The sequence below is a fragment of the Bos taurus genome, chromosome 13 (genome assembly GCF_002263795.3).
Source record: "Bos taurus isolate L1 Dominette 01449 registration number 42190680 breed Hereford chromosome 13, ARS-UCD2.0, whole genome shotgun sequence".
NCBI lineage: Eukaryota > Metazoa > Chordata > Mammalia > Artiodactyla > Bovidae > Bos > Bos taurus.
This window is the reverse complement of record NC_037340.1, coordinates 71,428,413-71,446,955: the sequence shown is the minus strand read 5'-3', so window position 1 is coordinate 71,446,955 and position 18,543 is coordinate 71,428,413. Positions and strand designations below refer to the sequence as shown.

Below are 18,543 nucleotides of genomic sequence, written 5' to 3'. Positions count from 1 at the left end.
TGTTTCTCTTCCCCATGTATTTTCTTATTATGGTACACTGTGTCTTTTGACACTTTTGTGCCCCCTGCCCTTTTATTGTGATCAGACAGCCAAACTTCATCATCCTGGATTTTTAAATTAGGCTGTGTCCAGGAGAGCTATGAGAGAGCCATGGATAGAGTCAGCAGTGCAGGAATAACCATTCTGTAGGCTTCAGTGAAAACAAAGAGAGAAGTGTATGTAAATAATCTAGTGAAGGACCATGACAGGGCCACGCAGTGTGGACTTCAGAAATGGCAGCACCTGAGCAAAGACCCAGATGCAGAGAAGTCTAGAGAGTGTTTCCCATTGCTGCTGTAACAGCAATTTCTGGTGGTCCAAAGTCCTAAATGGCTTTCACTGGGATACAATTGAGGTGTCTGGAGGGCTGTGTTTCTTTCTGGAGGCTCTGGGGGAGGGGAGAAGCTTTTCTTGCATTTTCTAGTCTCTAGAGGCCACTGCCTTTTCTCGATCTGTGGCTTCTTCCTCCATCTTCAAAGCCAGCAGCGAAGGCTCTTCACCTCCCTCTCTGATTCTGCCTCTTCCTCCTTTCTCATCCAGAATAGTCCAATCGCAGGGTCATCTGATCAGAAATTATATCTGCAGCCTTGGGCATGTAAGGTAACATATCCACAGGCTCTAAAGATAGAAAAGATGCTAAAGCTGAAACTCCAGTACTTTGGCCACCTCATGCAAAGAGTTGACTCATTGGAAAAGACTCTGATGTTGGGAGGGATTGGGGGCAGGAGAAGAAGGGGACGACAGAGGATGAGATGGCTGGATGGCGTCACCGACTCAATGGACATGAGTTTGAGTGAACTCCAGGAGTTGGTGATGGACAGGGAGGCCTGGCGTGCTGCGATTCATGGGGTCGCAAAGAGTTGGACACGACTGAGCAACTGAACTGAAAGATTAGAACATGGGCATCTTTGGGAAACCATTATTAACTTACCATAGAGTGGTTGACGGCTGTGTAGTGGGAGAGTATTCATATACGAGGCAGGAAATAGAAGCCGGATATGGAGGCTTTCAAACATCTCCATGAAAGACTCTGGACTTTATAGGAGACAGAAAGTTTCCTATAAAAAAAGGACTTCCTAGGAAGTTTAAGATATGTCACGGTCAGTTTTGCATCTTAGGGAGGTGATGCTACTTGCTGCTACATTGGATGGTGAAGGAATTAAGGACTACACTGGGTAGGAAATTGTTGCAAACATCCATGAAACAGACAGAAGTCCCATAATACAAATGTCCTGGACACAAGGTAGTCTAGTAGCTGTGAGAGTGGAGAGGAAGGAGATGATACAAGAAACACAAGGAGAAGTCAGCCCCAGAATTTGATGACTGATGAGTTGCAAGGGGTCAGAATAGAGCAACAGATTCTATTATGTTTCTCAGTAGAGTCTTTGCTACTTTTTTCTTCAGTCTTTTGAGGCCTCCCACTATATTGAAAAATTGGGGAAAGATAGGAGCTTTTATTTTTTTTTTTGAGAACCTACAATATGCAATCCTTATCTAGATACTTTATAAATTGTTTCATTTACTTGTCCTGACTACTAAGATGTATCTTTGTGGAATACAAAAAAGGAAACTGAGGCTCACAGAGTTTAGGCGATTCATCTGAGATCATCCAGGCAAAAGACGTCTAGCCAGGCTTCTAGTCAAGACCAGGTAACTGCAGGGCTTCTCTGTGAGTGCCCTGCAGGATCCCCTGTACCTGGGGTTGGTGGCTCAACAGGTAGTGGTTGAACTGCATTTCAGAGCTGGGGCAGTGAGTGCCCTGTGTGTGCATACTTCTCCTGAAAGACATCTGGCACTGGAATGCTTAAGAACTCTGCCTCCAGGACTTCCCTGGTGGTCTACTGGTTAGGACTCTGCACTTCCACTGCAGAGGGTGTGGGTTTGATCCCTGATCAGAAACTAAGATCTCACATGCCAGGTGGCCAGGGGAAAAAAAAAAGAACTCTGCCTCTTGGAGGCAGCATTTCCCTTCCCCTGCCCTGCCCCTGGCCCAGGATCTTAAGAAAGTAACTCTTTGTGTAACTAGTGCCCGGCCCATGGAACTCAAGCATGGTGGGCAGAGTTGTTCATGGTCCAAACTGAAGCAGGAGTCAGGAAACCTGACCCAGAGCCTTCACTGTCTTGTGTGACCTTAAGCAAGTCCCTTCCCCGCACTGGGAATTCTAAAATGAGTTGGTTGATTAGTTAAGCTCCTGTGTCTCCCCTGGATATAATTTGTTATGCTCTGATGAATAATCTGCAATTTCTAGGCCAGCACTATTCAATAGAACTGTCTCTGATGGTGGGGATTTTCTCTGTTTTCACTGTAAAACATGGTATCAGCTGTGTCCTTGGAATATGGCTAGTTATGTCTAAGAATATGAATTTTTAATTTAATGTTAATAAAATTTAAGTAGGGACTCAATGCTATTAGTTACTAATTCGGAGACTGTAGTTCTAGACTCTAAATTGCCTGCTTATTCAACAAGTGAAATGGGTATGTTTATGAGTTTCTACATCCGTGGTGTTGTTCAGCTGCTAAGTTGTGTCCAACTCCCTGCAACCCCGTGAACTGCAGCACTCCAGGCCTCCCTGTCCATCACCAACTCCTGGAGCTTGCTCAAACTCATGTCCATTGAGTCAGTGATGCCATCCAACCATCTCATCTTCTGTTGTCCCCTTCTCCTCCTGCCTTCAATCTTTCCCAGCATCAAGGTCTTTTCCAATGGATTGGCTCTTCGCATCAGGTGGCCAAAGTGTTGGAGCTTCAGCTTCCACATCAGTCTTTCTAATGAATATTCAGGGTTGATTTCCTTTAGGATTGGCTGGTTTGATCTCCTTGCTGTCCCAGGGACTCTCAAGAGTCTTCTCCAGCACTGCAATTTGAAAGCATCAGTTCTTCAGTGCTCACCCTTCTCTATGGTCCAACTCTCACATCCATACATGACTACTGGAAAAACCATAGCTTTGACTATTCAGACCTTTGTCTGCAAAGTGATGTCTCTGGTTGGTAATACCTCTGTAACTTTGGGAAAAAGACTTCTTTTTTTCCTCTATGCTCCTTGCTTTAGATCAGAGAGAGCATGGCATGACTTCACTGGGATGTGGAAAAATGTCAGATCAAGTTACAGAGGTAGAAAGTTTTAAACATACTAATTACACTTGTTCAATAAGCAGAGACTTTAGGGTCTAGAACTGTGTTCTCTGATTTAGTAGCTAATAGCAATGCATGCCTATTTATATTTAATTAAAATTAAATTAAAATTTTATTTCCTAGATCATGCCTGACATGTACTAAGTTCTTAATAAGCATTAGTGACATCAAACATAAATTGCATTTGGCTCGTTGTCACCTGCTGCTGGCCATTTGTTCTGAAATTAATGCTTATTGAGTCAGGTCCAGTGTTTCATGTAATATACACCAAAAAGCAGGCAACAACAAGACTTGGACATGTAGCTTTCATTATCCCATTTTACAGACGAGGACATTGAGGTCCAGGGAGGCTCACTGACTTGCTCAAAGTGATGCACCTAAGGACTGACAGGTGTGGGACTGAGACCCAGTTTTCTTGACTGCAAGTCCAGGACATGTTCCACGCCATCACAGCTGCGCTGGCTGCGGGCAGCGTTTGGGTCCTGCCACCATCCGCTCCCTCCTCGTAGGTGCTGGCGCTGGAAGCTGGCAGGGCCACCTGTCTGCAGGGACGGCTCCCAGCTCCAGGCCTTCAGCTGCCAGTTGCGAGCACACTCATGTAATCTTAATGAACAATGTGCAAAGCCATTAAAAACTCAATTAGGGCTTTCTTTTTATTGCCAACGTGAGGAAATGCAATCCTGAGGTGCTCATGTGTAAACACAATGGCCACCATCTGCTGCGGAGAGGCGTTTTTGCCTCCAAAAAGGGGATCTGTGTCGCAGACACATCAATAACGGGGCTCTTATCAAGGCGTTATTATGCACGAAGGGGAAAAAAATGCAAAATTTATGGCCAGCCAGAGAGTACTTCCTGGTTTAATTCCACAGTTTTGGGGACTATGTGTAATAACTATGAGGAAAGTAAGGCTGTTTTATGTTCCTGATCACGCCAGTAGGTTTTTGAAGGGGAGGGAAAAAAAATGGGGAGGGGGGAGAATGTATTTACAGCCTTTCCCTTTCTTGTTTCTGACTGATATCGCATAATGACAGGCTCATTTTTGATCTCCAGGAAACTGACAGCCCCGGGATGGTATTAATTAAGCCAACCTGTTGATCAAAGAGGGCCCCACTGTGCTGCTGATGTATGCGGGCTTTCATTCCTGAGCAGTCTCTATGACGGCAGGCAGGCCTGCACTCAGCCCAGAGATAGCCTTCCTTCCTTTCTAGAGGGCCTGGCCAGACCTCTGTAAGGTGGGCTTGATGTGCGTGGGGCTGTAGATGGCTGGATCCCACCCTTCGCTGAGACACCAGGCTTGGCTATGGACTGCTGCGGCTTCCTGCCTCTGTGTCTTTGCACGTGCTGTTTGATTTACTAGAAATGCCCTCCCAAACTGCCACCAGGAGCACTTCAGTGGAAGGGACCGGCCCCAGTTGGGAAAGAGGAGAGGCTTGCATGTTCTGATGTGTGGAGTTCAGAGCTATATCACCTGTATCTCTTTAGATCTTCTGATCTACACTAAACCTGATAGGCTGACAGTACTCCTGTGGAAGGGGCATCAGGAGAGGAAAAGAAAACAGCCCCGTGCAGTTATGCAAATACTGGAGGAAGCCTGTTGCCTGGCCACCGATGGAGGAAGAAATCCATCATGAAGGATGATGCCAAGTGGAATTAAGAGCTAACTGTAGGGGGCAGTGGTGAGCATAGACCCTGATGGAGGAGGGGGAGAAAAAAAGCCTTGTGGGTTTGCAGAAAGAGCTGGCCCTAGAACCTTCCGATTGTTGGGGCCAAAGCAGTTGTATTGTGTGTCCCCTGAGTCTGTTCCAGGGCAGAGAGACAGGAACAAGGACCCACCCAGTCATCGAGCCATCACAAATGATGGTAGCGGAATATGGGGGAATTTGCATCTGGAAGTGCCCTGAGGACGAGGGGACTGGTGTCATTCCTTGGGATGCTGTGGGCACTTCTGGAAATATCAATACATAGGGAGTGTTGCTTGGTGCTGGCGTTCCTGCAGGGAACAGGAAGGGGCTTTAAGCTTGGTCAGATTCTGTTATCAGGGTTCATAATATGCTCAGTGATTGGTGAGGTTTGGCTTCTATTCACTCTTCAGATGCCAGCTCAGCTCAGTCCATTCCTGGAAGACGTCCTGACTCACGCTGGTTGTGTAGTCACCCCTGCCTCTGTGTCTTGTGCTCACGGGCTGTGCTCCACTCCAGCCAGGCTGGGTTTGCTTCAAGGTCCTCTGTGGTCACTGCCTCTACAGCTCAGAGGCACCTTCCTCTGCCTCTGCTACCATGGCTGCTACCCTCTCCACACAGACTCTCCTTCACTGAGCCCTGGTTCAGAGACTCTAGTCTCTAGAGTTCGGTTCAGAAATTGGGGTTGGGTATGCCTGTTTGGTAGACCTGAGATCGTGTGTCTGAGTCCTAGCTACAGAGGAGGCTGGGACAGAGGGCACCTGGTCTTTTCCATTTCCAAAGAGGAAGTGGGCTCTGCTTTAAAACTTGAGGGGTTCCCCAGACATGGGAAGAGAGTTCAGATACTGAGTGGCCAGACTATAGGGCACATTTCTGCTCCAGGTCACAGGTCCGATGAGCTTGGAAGATGGCCTGAGAACATGTGGGAGTGGGTGTCTGAGGAGCCATGGATGACGCAATGCTTCCATGGGCTAGTTGCTCTGAGGAATTTCCACTGCTGAAATGTGGGTCTTCCCTGCTCTTTTCCCAGAACTTTTTCTTTTTCTGTCCAGATTGGGAGCCAAATGGTTCAGCCCTACATTTTGCTTTTTATACCATGCTTCCATTATAAGACATTCATGGTGACAGGATCTAATACTGCAAGGGACCTTTTACACTTATATAGTAGCACTCAGATTCCCTGGGGCACCTGCTGTTCAGGCAGTGCATACCTGCTGGCTTCTGATTCAATCTGCCATCCTTCTTCTATATCTGGTTCAGTAGCTTAGCAGTATGTTTGTGGTCATATTAACACAAATATCGGCAAAGGTGCATATGTTACTTTCCATGACAAAAGGGGCTTTGCAGATGTCACTGAATTAAGGGCACTGCAGTGGAGGGATGATCCTAAACGTCTGGGTGGATCCTAATTGTTCAGGGTCCTTTTAAGAAGGAGGTAGGAGAGTCAAAGTCGGAAAAAGACGTGTCTGTGGAATCAGAGGTTGGAGTGATGGCCTTCTGAAAATGGAGGAAGGGTCCATGAGCCGAGGAATGCAGGCAACCACTGAAGGCAAGAAAACAGTTTATCTCCTGAAGCCTCCAAAAGGGAAAGCAGCCTTATAACACCTTGATTTTAGACTTCTAAAAGAGAGAATACGATTGTGTTGTATGAAGCCACTGAGTTTGTGGTAATAGTTACAATGGTTATTGGACACTAATCCAGGTCTAAATCTTATGTCTCCAGGTCTCTACCTGCTTGTCTGCCAAGCCTCTTTCTGCCTTCCTAAGGCTCTCAAGTCACTTGTGAGAATCCCTGGGGTCGGTCTTGAGTGCATGCGTATAAGAACATACTTATACTCTGGACTCCTCATGGAAGCCCACTGCCTGCAGGACATAGGAGGAGACCCTTGCCACAGTTGCTGTTCTGGATGCCCTTCCCAGTGTCACCGTACCCCCCATCCTGTGGGCAGACCAGATGCTGCTGAGCTTCCATCCACGTCCCCAGAGGGTCCTCTCTTACACTCTGTCACCTGGACTCCAAGGCAGCCTCACGGGGACATTCCTGAGCAGGGCTCCCCTAGTCCCTTCTGGCCTGACCCTCCCCTCCTTTGCAGGTCGGCTGGGTGGGGAGGCGTGGGCGGTCATCCTTTTCTTCTGTTTGTTTCCATTTTCTTATATATCTCTCTGATCCTTGCCCCCTAATGTATACCTTTCTGTCTGGTCTACAGGCCTGAGGATGCATGTGAAGTCCCACAAGTTGACATTGGGGGTGAGGGTAGTGGTAGTGGGGAACACGGTTTGCCCTAATGCAACCAACTCTGGTCCCCCTGAGACGTGAAGTATCTTAACGAAGGTTCAGGATGTTTCTTTCCTTCTTGAGGGTTTTTTTTTCCGTGAACCCATGCTTTTCATCCTCGGCCTTTTCTACTTCTTTTCACCCAAGGACGCTTCTCTCAATGATGTCCCTGTTTGGAGCATCTCGCAACCTTGCTTAGTAACTATTATTGCTCATGTTATCTGCTTAGGTAAAGGGACTTGCAGGAAGTTGGGGTTCTGCAGGGATGCCAAAATAATAACAATAATGCTAGTTGCAGAAGTAAACGTCAGATGTTCAACAGCTTAATGACCTAATAATAGTTTATTCCTTGCTTGAAGTCCACAAGGAGTGTTCCTAATAGTGATGGCCTTCCTCGTGGTCATGGTCATTCGGGGAACTGGGTTCCTTTAATTGTGGCTTTGCTGTCCTTTAGGCTCCTGGAATCCTGTCATTTCAGTTGGTGGACAGGAAAAAGACAACGTGGCAGTGATTCTGGGGCCTGAATGTGCATACAGATCACCTTATGATATTGATAGAATGCAAATTCAGATTCAGGAGGTGTGGGGTGGGGCCCGAGAGTCTGCATTTCTTACCAGCTCCCAGGTGATTCTGAGACTCCTGGTCCAGGAATCATCTTGTGAAGGATGAGATTAAAGGAAGATGAAGCAGTGGGAGCCGGGTGAGGGTAGAGGTTGTCCGCCTTGAAGAATCAAGCCAGGAAGTGGCAGACTTCATCCTTAGGACCTGTTGGCTGGAACCCAGTTGCATGGCCTTGCCAAACTCTGAAAGGAGGCTGGGGAATATAGTCCAACTCTGCCCAGCACAGAGAGTACAGGCTTGCTAGTCAACCAGCAGTTTCTCCTACATGAAGGCTTGATGGAGGGCCATGCACTCATGGAGGCTGCACAATGAAGAGGATTCCTAGACTTGCTGGGGTGGATGTGTGTTACCTGGCTCCACCCCATCAGTGAGGCTACTTCATCACTAGAGCTAGGATGCAAAGAAGGGGGAACCTGAGCTGGTGCATGGGAAACTTTCCTGACTCTCTGTGCTGTGGGCAGTAAGAAACCAGGTGTGTGAACCGGCTGGAGGGCAGGTGCTTAAATGTCTCTGGGGCATCCCAGGATTCTGACACCGCTTGTTTCTCAGGCTGCCTTCCCTATCTGCAGCTGCGCCCCACTCTGTGCCTGGGGGCTTGTGGGGCTTGTGAGTTAGCACTCTCCCCTCCCAGGAAGATCTTTGGAACCCTGTGGGGTGCAGATCAGCAAACAGGTGAGGGCACGGGTGCCGACTTCTCTCTGCGCCTCTTTCCCCGATGCAGTGGCGCCTTCTTTGCTGCCGGGAGGGTGTGATGATTAGAGACAACATCTGACAAGAGACAGCTCCCCATGTACCTGGGTTGCTGCCTAGCTGTAAACTAGGAAGTTTGATTTGCTTGGAAACATGGGTAAGATACTGCTTTTGCTCTACTTTCCAAGGCTCCTACTCAGAGGGTGGGTGAGTTTTCTGCTTGGATATTGAAAGTTATTGGATATTGAAAGTCTGGTAGCCATTGGTTCAGGTTGCTGCCTTTATCACCTTGCTTCTTGTTGGCTTATTTCAGGAATGAGCCTTAGGGATCTGGGTAGAGTTGGAAGGAAGGAGTCTTCGATGGTCCAACTACTTTGCATGCTGGTTCAGGGGAGAAAGTGCAAGAAAGCCTAATTTGTCCTCAAGTCCATGTTCCTTTCTCTAATCCAGCTCTGGAATAAAGTGGAGATTTTGAACTCTGTCTCCTGTGTCTATTTTAAAATTTATTCTGAACCCAGAGGATACAGGCTGTAAATGACCGGTACCCTTTAGAACCCCAGGATATGGATTGCCTAGCACTGAGTATCTGGCAACTGTTAGTCTTTTGGGGATTAGAGTGAAAGAATGAGGCTACTGATAGGTATTGAAGTGGCTCATCTTGGTTGAGGATAAGTAGTCTTAAGGCTTCATTCTGATTGAAGATTTTAGTGCCTAAAATAAGATTTCAAAGCAGCAGTGGTTTTCTTGGTGGGAATATTCATTGCAGAATCACTTGAGTTTTATCTACTGTGTTTTATGATGCAGTTTATTCCATAGACTCATAAGACTCTTAAGTCACAGAGTTCGGCCTCACAGTTGACGGTGAAAGTTCCTTAGACGTCTGCTCAATTTGTCCAGACTCTGCTTAGCCACCTGTGGCGATGAGGGACTCACTTTGTCCCTGGGTAGTCCACCCCAGTTTTGCATCCGTTCTACTTGTTAAAAGGGCCTTTGAACTGAAATGTGCCCCGCTGTGGCTTCTTTCACAGGGCTGCTCTCTCAGATGACCCTCATCAGGGAACTGTTGCCACAATAACGCACCTGGCAAACCAAGAGGGAAGTTACAAGCACACTTTATTCTCACACTCCTGGGTCTGAGCCTCTGTTGTGGCTTGGCTGACCCAGGCTGGGCTTGTTGGCTATGTGGCTGCACTCCCAGCTACATGTGAGGCCTGGCTGGGTGCTTTACTCTCCATTGGGCTTATTTCTTTTCCACACGTGTCTGTCCTTGATCTCAAGCCAAAGGGGCAGTAGCACCCTGGGGCACGTTCTTCTCCTGGAAGACAGCAGTAGTGCAAGAGGGCAAGCCTGGCTAGGCAAGCACGTTTCAAGCCTCATTCTCTTAGCATCCTGCTGACCAAAGCAAGTAGAGCCCAAAGCATGGGATGAGGACATGCTCTCTGCCTCTGTTGGAAGTGGGGGCAAGTCAAAGGCAAAGAGGGTGGATCCAGGGAGTCATGTTTTCTGCAGCCCATAAAAATAGCATCAACTTTGAGGTCGAAGAGAATCTGGGTCTCATCCTTCCTTGTCTGAGTGGTCCAGGGTGAGTTACTCAGTCTTTCAATAAAATGAAAAGCCTTCTTCTCCCAGGGTTGTTCTGAAGATTAAATTGAACAAAATATAAATAAGAAACTAAGCCTCACACCGGTACTCCTTAAGTTCTCAGCAAGTATTACTTACTCTCCATTCCATCTTTCAGTCAGTTCTTACACATCTCCAAGGTCTTCTTTGCTTTCTTGAGTATACTGTACTTTTATATGTCCTCCTCTGGTATATTTCTCATATTAATGCAAGGCTCAAGGTGTAATATGTTAGAACAACACCCTGGTGTTGCAGAGCTTCTGCTTCCATTGAGACCACCTGAGCTTGAATGAGGTTTTATTTCACCTCATTTCATCCATGGAGGTTACAGTTAACTAAATTCCTGAATTTCTATTCCATGCTTCCTGTAGGAGCTACTGGTTTTACTGAGTTTTGTTGTTGTTCTATATGTATTTATAGACTGTTTACTTTCTAGAAATATTTTTTGTGCATTACCTTCTCTTAATTCTTACGAAACCACCTTGGTGAGTAACACTTTATTCCCAGTTGCAGAAGAGGATACTTGAATTCAGAAAGGAAATGTGGGTTCCTGGGGGTCAACCAGACCCTCCTAGAGGGACTGGATTTCTGGCTACTGTGTTTCCGGGTGTGACTGATTTTCAGAAGGATTTTCTTTCTCTCTCCTTGTCTCTACCTCCCGCCCTTTTTGTGGGTCTCCAGGATCCTTCATGATGGTGAACAGTTCTGGGAGGGCCTCTGGCCAGAAGGCCCACCTTCTCCTGCCGACCCTGAAGGAGAATGACACCCACTGCATTGATTTCCATTACTACTTCTCCAGCCGCGACCGGTCCAGCCCAGGGGCCCTAAATGTCTATGTGAAGGTGAACGGTGGACCCCAGGGAAACCCCGTCTGGAACGTGTCTGGGGTGGTCACCGAGGGCTGGGTGAAGGCAGAGCTTGCCATCAGCACCTTCTGGCCACATTTCTACCAGGTATGTTGTTTTATCATAGTTTGACTTTTTTTTTTTTTTGAGTAATTATCTATATCCCGCTTGCTCTCTTGTTTAGAGGTTTGGTCTAGAAAGGATTTTATGTACTCACTTGTTCACCTCGTGGTTACCAAGCTGCTTCTGCTAATTAGTCCTGGAGGATGCAGGAGAGATCCAGTATAGACCTTGCCTCCCTGGAGATCACAATTTGCAGGAGGAGACTGATTGATACTGTTTATTTATATAAACACAGCATAGTGGAATGCGTGTGGATTCCATGGGATGCTGGAGGGATGCAGACGCTGAAGCCTTCTAGCAATAATTTCTTATAACAATCTTACGAGGGAGGTGCTATTATTATGCCTATTTTACAGATGAAAAATTGAGGTTCAAAAAGGTAACAAGTCAAATACTTCCCCTGGGGAAGAGGGTGTCTCGGGGCAAGATAATGAGGATGACTCCTAAGAGGACAAGACAGCCAGGCTGAGTCTTGAAGATGAACAAACACTTATTTAAGAAGGAAGGAAAGGCATTTGCATTGATGGAGGTGATGGACTGAAGGAGTAAGTGAGAGATTTTGGCAGAGTTTGGAAAGTAGGTTGCTTATAGGTATATTGAAAGGAAGATATACTGGGAGCTAAACCTGCAGGGCTGGGTAGGTCACGCAGGGCTTTGAATGCCACGCTGAGGAGAGTAGATTTATTCTCTAGCCTACTGCAGCACTACTCAGACCATCTGTGGTGGAAGACCAGTTTTTCCTCCTTAACTCACTGTGGACCAATACTCATAAACTGCAATAAAAGTGTCACAGCAAGGCCAAATTGCTGGAACACTTTCTGAACACCTCTTATCTCATTGTGGACTGTTAACAGACACGGTACATGATGCCACCAGCCCATGGGCACACTTAGAGGAACATAGCTCCATGTTGTCATGGCCCGGGACTGTTGAAAGTTTTTAAATTACTTTATTAAGGTACAATTTATATACCATAGAATCCACTTATTTTAAGCATGCAAGCCAGTGATTTTTAGTAAATCTATTGAATTGCAGAATCATCACCATAAACCAGCTTTAGAATGTTTTCTTCCCTCCTTAAGCTCCTTTGCGCCTGTTTGCAGTTGATATCCATACACACAGATGGAAGGCTTTAAGTCAGAAAGTGACATAGTCAGATCTATTTTTGGAGAAATTTCTCTGGCGTCTAAAACAGAAGAGGGACCTAAGGGTGGCAAGCTGAATGCCTGGGAGATTCGTAGGCATCCTTCAGTTCAAAACTCACGGTACAGTTGTATCAGATGTACTGTGAAATCAGTTGTGAACAATAAGTAAATGAAAGGACATGGCTGTGTTCCAATAAAACTCTATTGCACAAAAAAAGTGATGGACCAGATTTGGTCTCCAGGCCATAGTTTGCTGAATCCTGATGTGGGTGATAAAGCTGAGGTCCAGAGATGGACAGTGAAGTCCAAGAGCACACAGCAATTCATTGGCAAAGTTGGGACTAAAACCCTGGTGCCCTGGTCCTGAAATTGCCCCTGTTTCACTAAGTGTAGCTTCAAGAGTCTCTGTAAGTCCATGGATCCCCTCAAGGAGGCCTTAGCGTTCCAATTTAGAAACCCCCTACCTAGGACCTGATGCAGATGGATACGGGATGGGGGCCGCAGGTGCAAGGAAGGATAAAGAGCAAGAAAAGTGACCCAGGTGAGGGTTAGACCCACCGCTGACCTTGCTCTTTGATGGGTATAGAGGGGGGAAAAGGATGTGTCCTGGGCATCTCTTATGTCTCAGCTCTGTGGTAAGCATATATTTGCTTCTCATTTATCTGATAGTAACTCCTGTGTTGGGTGGCACCATGTCCTGTGTTCCAGAGTAAGGGATATTACTGGTCATTTTAGATCCCCATAATTCTGCCTAGGTCCTCTGGCTCCAAGCTCAGTTTCCTGCTTTTAGGAGCAGGGTGGGGGGGGGGCCGGGGGGAAGCGTGCCCATCCTGAGAATTGTTTGCTCACTAGCAGTGCAGTGTTGGGTCTGCCCCATTATCATTCTGAGCACAGTTTTCTCATTTGTAAAATGGAGAGGTGCATGGGTCCGTGGATTAAATGAGGTAGTATGTAACTTATATCAGGCTCACAGTGAGCCCTGCAGTGTTTGGCCAGGAGGAGGAAGTGAGGGGAGAGCAGACAAAGAGGATGGAGGTGGGGGGTCCTCCTTAAAGAAACACTGGCTGTGGCTGAGCTCCGAGCCGTCCCTGTGATGAGCAGCCTCATCTGGGAGAAGATTCTGATTTCCAACCTGTTATGCCACAGCGTCATTTCATTCCATCTCCTCTGCTCTGAGCTTTGTGGTGAGAAAGCCACTAATGCGCTGAGAGCAGCAGTTTAGAAAAGGCATGGGCCTCTCAGACACACACAGAGCTGTGAGTGGATAACCCCGGGCCACACTCACAGGTGTACACACTCACCATCCGGTTCTCAGACTCACCACACACCCAGGGACACCACCCACATGTACGTCCGGGGAGAGAAAAGGGGGCCCATCCGGGGATTCAAAGAAGTTTGCAAAATGAGCTTGAAAATTCATCAGACCCCCAGCTCTGGATCTGCATGTCTGATTCTGTGGATTAAATACCATTTTGGTTCTCAGTGGTGCTGGGCTTCAGACCCCAATGGCTTATGTATTCATTTATTAAAGTCATATTTCACAGTCCTAAAATTGACTTGTAGCTCTGTAACAAACAGGGACTTTTCATCTTTCTTATTAGTGGGCTCTCTGCACCAGGCCTTCAGCAGGGCCTGAGATGAGAAGGCCCCCCTCCTCCCCCCCGCCATCCACCCCTCACTGGCCTCCTCTCGGGGGAGCAGGGGCTTGTCCAGTGCAGCTGAAGCTGTGCTGCACGTGGCTGCTCCTTTCCAGGTGATGTTAATTCTATTTCAGTTTTTAATGATTCTGAACTTTTCTGTCTCAATATTTAAAAAAATGAAAGAACTTTAATTAATTGTGCCACCACTTGCTCGCTCTATTCTTCATCACCTGCCTCAGTGAAATTGCCATATTATTCAGCTATGTAGACCCCCGAAATTTAAGACTCGCTCGACTCGTATTTAATTGGAACATGAAGCCCAGTCCCTTTCTCAGACGTTCCTCTGGCCTCTGGTGTTCTGTGCAGTTGGTCCCTTCATGCACAGTTCAGGAGGCATCATGGGGTGGGGAGCAAGTCTCTACCTTCTTTAAACTCCACCCCATCTCTTTCATTCACCCATCTCTCCTCCCTGCTAGGCAGCAAACCCTCCTCCTTCTCTTTTACGCAGGCCTCCGTGGGCTGATGTGGAAAAGAGTGTCTTGATTTCACCCCAAGCAATCTCCCCATCATAAAAATATACGTAGTCCTCTTCCAAAGGGAAGTTCTGGTTAGCCAAGATTTTTCTGTCTCTTATCTTTTGAGAAGGTGTTTGCAGCCCCTTGAAATGTTTTGCTCCACCGGTTCTCTGCTTGAGGCCTTCAACGGTGACCAGAAAACGTCAAGTCCCTTAAACTGTGTCCTGACGTATCCACATCCTCCCCTAAACGGGCACATACCCTGCTTTTTGGAGGGCTTGAGGGGTGACTTATCTCTGAGCCTCTCTTTGGACTTCCTGGCTTGGCCCAGCAGTTCCTGCAGTGGGAGAGGTTTGTCCCTTTCCAGGCAAGCTCCATTCCCCCAGTACCAGGAGGTCTCTGAGGGTCTGGGACTTGCGGGTGCGTAGTTGATAGGACTCACGGCCGCCTTGGGGTTGAAGACTTTGCTGCAGGGAAGGTGTGGTCCAGTTCTGCGCCCCAGTGTCCCTGTCTCCATACACTGACATGGAGCACCATGGAAGGTCTTCTGTCTCCCCCCACCCACCCTTCTCGTCCCCTGTACGCAGATGGCACTAGAGGAGCCTTCTTTTCTCACAATTCTTCACTTACTCACTTCTCCCGTTCCTGACCCTCATTCCTCAAGGGCCTTGGTTGGGGTTTTCTTATGAGCGTGCTTGGCTTGAAGATGACGATTCTGCCTCACTTCAGAACACCTGAGCAGGTCTTTCTGTCACCAAGGGCCATACAAGACCAAATTCTGTTCTGCTGTTCTGTTTGTTTACGAGGGCTTCCTCTTTTTTATCAGCAGTGAGGATTCAGAGGGGCACTCACATTTCTCCTAATGTTTGAATGTCCCTGGTCATGCTGCTGCCCTTACAATCTTTTGCTGTAGCCAAACCTGACCTCTCTAACCATGTTCCATGGTCCCCTGTCCCATGACTTGTTACAAAACCTCCTTGTGATCAGAAGCTTGAGCCATGAATCCCAGCGATTATTTGCATTGCCCGGATCTCGTTCAGAACTATAAAGCATGCAAGGATGGATAAGGGGGTGTCTGGGGCTTTGGGACTATATGTAATTTCTACAGGCTGTCCTTGCCAACTTCATCTCCATCCCCATGGCTTCTCCGTGACTCAGGTTTGCAATCCCATAATCTACTGATGGCACATTCTAGCCACCACTTGAGATCTCCCTCTCCAGTGCCTGGCGTTATGCTCCCCAGGGTTGGCCCTTGTTTCTGGAAGCACGCGGCTTACCCAGGCTCATGTGTGTGGGCCTGAGAGTCAGCCCCCTTGTGAGAGTTCAGTGTTTGGGGGACAAGCTCAGCAAGTGAGTCCAGGTAGGCCCAAGCCCATCCATCCTGGGCCTGTTTTCCTTTTCTTTCCTTTCTGGGGAAGGTGGTGGACTTCTTGTCACTCTTGCTGATACCCCCAGCCTTGTGACTCTCTGCTCTCAGGCCATTGAGGGCTCTATCTCATGGCAGTTTGCATGACTTTTTTTTTTGGCTCCTGTAGGTTCTGTGAGCATTCTGCTCTGAGCACTCTGGCAGTGATGGGGAGAATATTCCCCATCTGTTCTGGGAGGTAATTTCCTTCTCAGTTGCATCCAAACCTGTCTTGTGTTGTAAACATACCACAGACCCTGCTTCTAATATCTTGTGATCCTGGAGCCTTCATCAAGGATTCTGTGGGTTGTCATGGTCCCCTTCCCCTTGCTTCTGCTCTCTGTGCCCTTCCCCTTCCCAGCTTGCATAGCACCTGCAACCAGCCACCCATGCCTCTTCATTTCCATGTACCTCCCCACATGGACCCAAAGCCCAGCCACCACCAGTGTCCACCTTTCATAGCTCACATCAGAGTCTGGTGAGTGTAGGAAACTTAGTGGAAACTTGGGGTGAGGGCACAAGGGGCTGTCACATTGGGAAGTCCATTTCTTCTCCACCATTCCCTTGAATTTTCCTTCTCATCTCCCATCCCTCTATCCAGAGTAAGGGCAGTAATAACAGTACCATTCATCAGCATTTACGATATGTATTGTCAGCATTTTACAATTATTCATTTACTTCATAAAAAAGCAGTACCTTCTTCCCCTTATTTCTTACAGTATATTACTCTCTCCTATTTGAGAAACCCAAGTCTCACCTACCATGGCGTGTTATAGAAAAACAGTCCCAAGAGGAATTCTGATGAATAAAAGATTCTCTATCTCATTATAGAATTCTCATTTGCCAGGGTCCAGCCCCGGCTGATCCAGGGTATTCGAAGGAGAGACGGCTTCGGCGACCTATTTATTTATTATTTATCAAAGATATAAAGAGTAATAGAATGAGGATAGCTCAGTAGGAAAATCAGTGGAGAAAAGAAGCTGAGTAGCTTGGTTTACATGGAAAATCAATATAACCCGTGACACTAGGTTAGCTCTGACCATGGAGGCTGCAGGCGCCCTCTCGAATAGCGGAAGGTGCCCCACCTTAGACACCTTCTCGAGTGGGTCTTAGAAGCCCAGGCAAATAAATGGTTGCAGAGGATATCCGCGCTCCAGATGGAGACTCAGCTGGAAATTGAGGGGAAGAATGACATGGGGAGACCAAGCTTTGGTGAGCAAGGCCCGTAGCTTTATTTTCAACAGGGGCTTTTATACCCTAAGTTACACATAGAGGATAATAGGGGATGCAAAGTCAGCAGTCTTTGATCCTTATCAAAAACCAGGGTTTCTTTCCTGCAAATTTATCGTATACAAATGGTTTAGGTGATTTACATCATCTTCTGGCCAGAAGGCCTATTAACATTTTATGACTCTTGACAAAGACTTATCAACAAAGACTTATTTTCTCTAAGAGTAATTATTTTAAGGTTTTGCACCATCTTCCGAAGATAAAATTGCATTCCTATAGGGCGGATGTATAATGGGTTTACAACAAAGGAAAGAATTTATTACCTTAAGGGTTTAAAGTTACTAACACCAAGGCCACTACTTATTTTTTCTACATACCAACTATATTAATTAATACACATTCAAGGATACAATACAGAGGATGTGGAAACTTGGCAGCAAGCATTGGCTCATCAATGAAATCTTTTACTAGTTTTATTCTGACAGTTTCTAACTCTCTGAGAGGCTCTAAGCTATTTGAATATCTTAAGCTTCCCATGCCTCTCGAGGCTGGGAGACAGTAAACAATCGTATGCATAGCTGTAGGAGTCCGGGTAAACTTGTCAGGCGAGTTAGAGAGCCATCTGAGGGGTTTGGATTTAAACACTCCTAGTTGCCCAGGAACTTTTATTAATTGGAGCTGTAAGTTAACTCTTTGTCAGAGAGAGCGAGATGGTGGTTGGGGACAGCCCCCAGTAAAGTCAGAGGTGAGAGCACAAAGCAATAAAGTAGGCAGACTGGTTTTTGGGGGGTAGATGCTCGAGAATATCCAGGGGGACTCCTGAGGCTCGATCCCGCCTTTGCGTATGCCGAGCCTCCTTCCTCATGACCTTTGTCATGAGTGGAGTGCCTCACCGACTCCCGGCACTTATTTCTGCTACAGGAAGGACAGTGAGCAGTGAACAGAGGTATGTGTCACTATCACACATCCATTCTCTCATGACCAGCCTTGGGTTTGCTCATGGAATAGTTGTTAATAATTATGATATAGGTTGCATACTGAGTGATGACAAGAGAAGCAGAGTGTTAGAAGAGTATTAATAGAGTTGAACTTTGAGTAACTGGAAAAAAAGTCAAAACTCTGCTTAACCAAGTGTTTTGGTTAAAAATGAGAGTTGGACTACTTTCCAATAAAGTTCAGTAATGGACTTGGCTGTGAACCAGGAGACCAGGGTCTCAGCCCTCCTACCTGCCTCCGGCTTCTTTTCTGAGCTTTGGTAATTTAGCCGGCCCCACCGCTTAGGGTTGTTGAGAGACTAGATTGAGACCACCACTAATAAAAGATTAACGTGGTTGACCTTTGTTACTGTGGTTTTATTTCTCTATATTTGTTATTATTCAATCTTAGTTGGTGAGGTCCCCCTCTGTTCAGTACCGGTAACTCTACCAGTAACCAGACCCCATTTGACTTTTGTCCCCTCTAGAATCTGTTCCATCAACTCCTCATTCCCTTGTATTTCATGCTGCTTCCCTGACTCATTCCCCTCTACCTAAAACCATGTTCCAATATCTACCATCCTAAGAAAACCTCTATTGGGCTTTCCA

At 46.9% G+C, this 18,543-nt stretch overlaps 1 protein-coding gene across 12 annotated transcripts in view; it reads left to right on the top strand.

Moving 5' to 3' along the window:
- The window catches only part of PTPRT (protein tyrosine phosphatase receptor type T), a 1,155,533-nt gene that overhangs the window by 405,897 nt on the left and 731,093 nt on the right, over nt 1–18,543 (top strand). For all 12 annotated transcript variants that reach the window (XM_025001262.2, XM_025001258.2, XM_025001261.2 and 9 more), the window contains exon 3: nt 10,739–11,010. In XM_025001262.2, the coding sequence (XP_024857030.1) occupies nt 10,739–11,010 (272 nt within the window). The remainder of the gene's footprint in view (nt 1–10,738; nt 11,011–18,543) is intronic.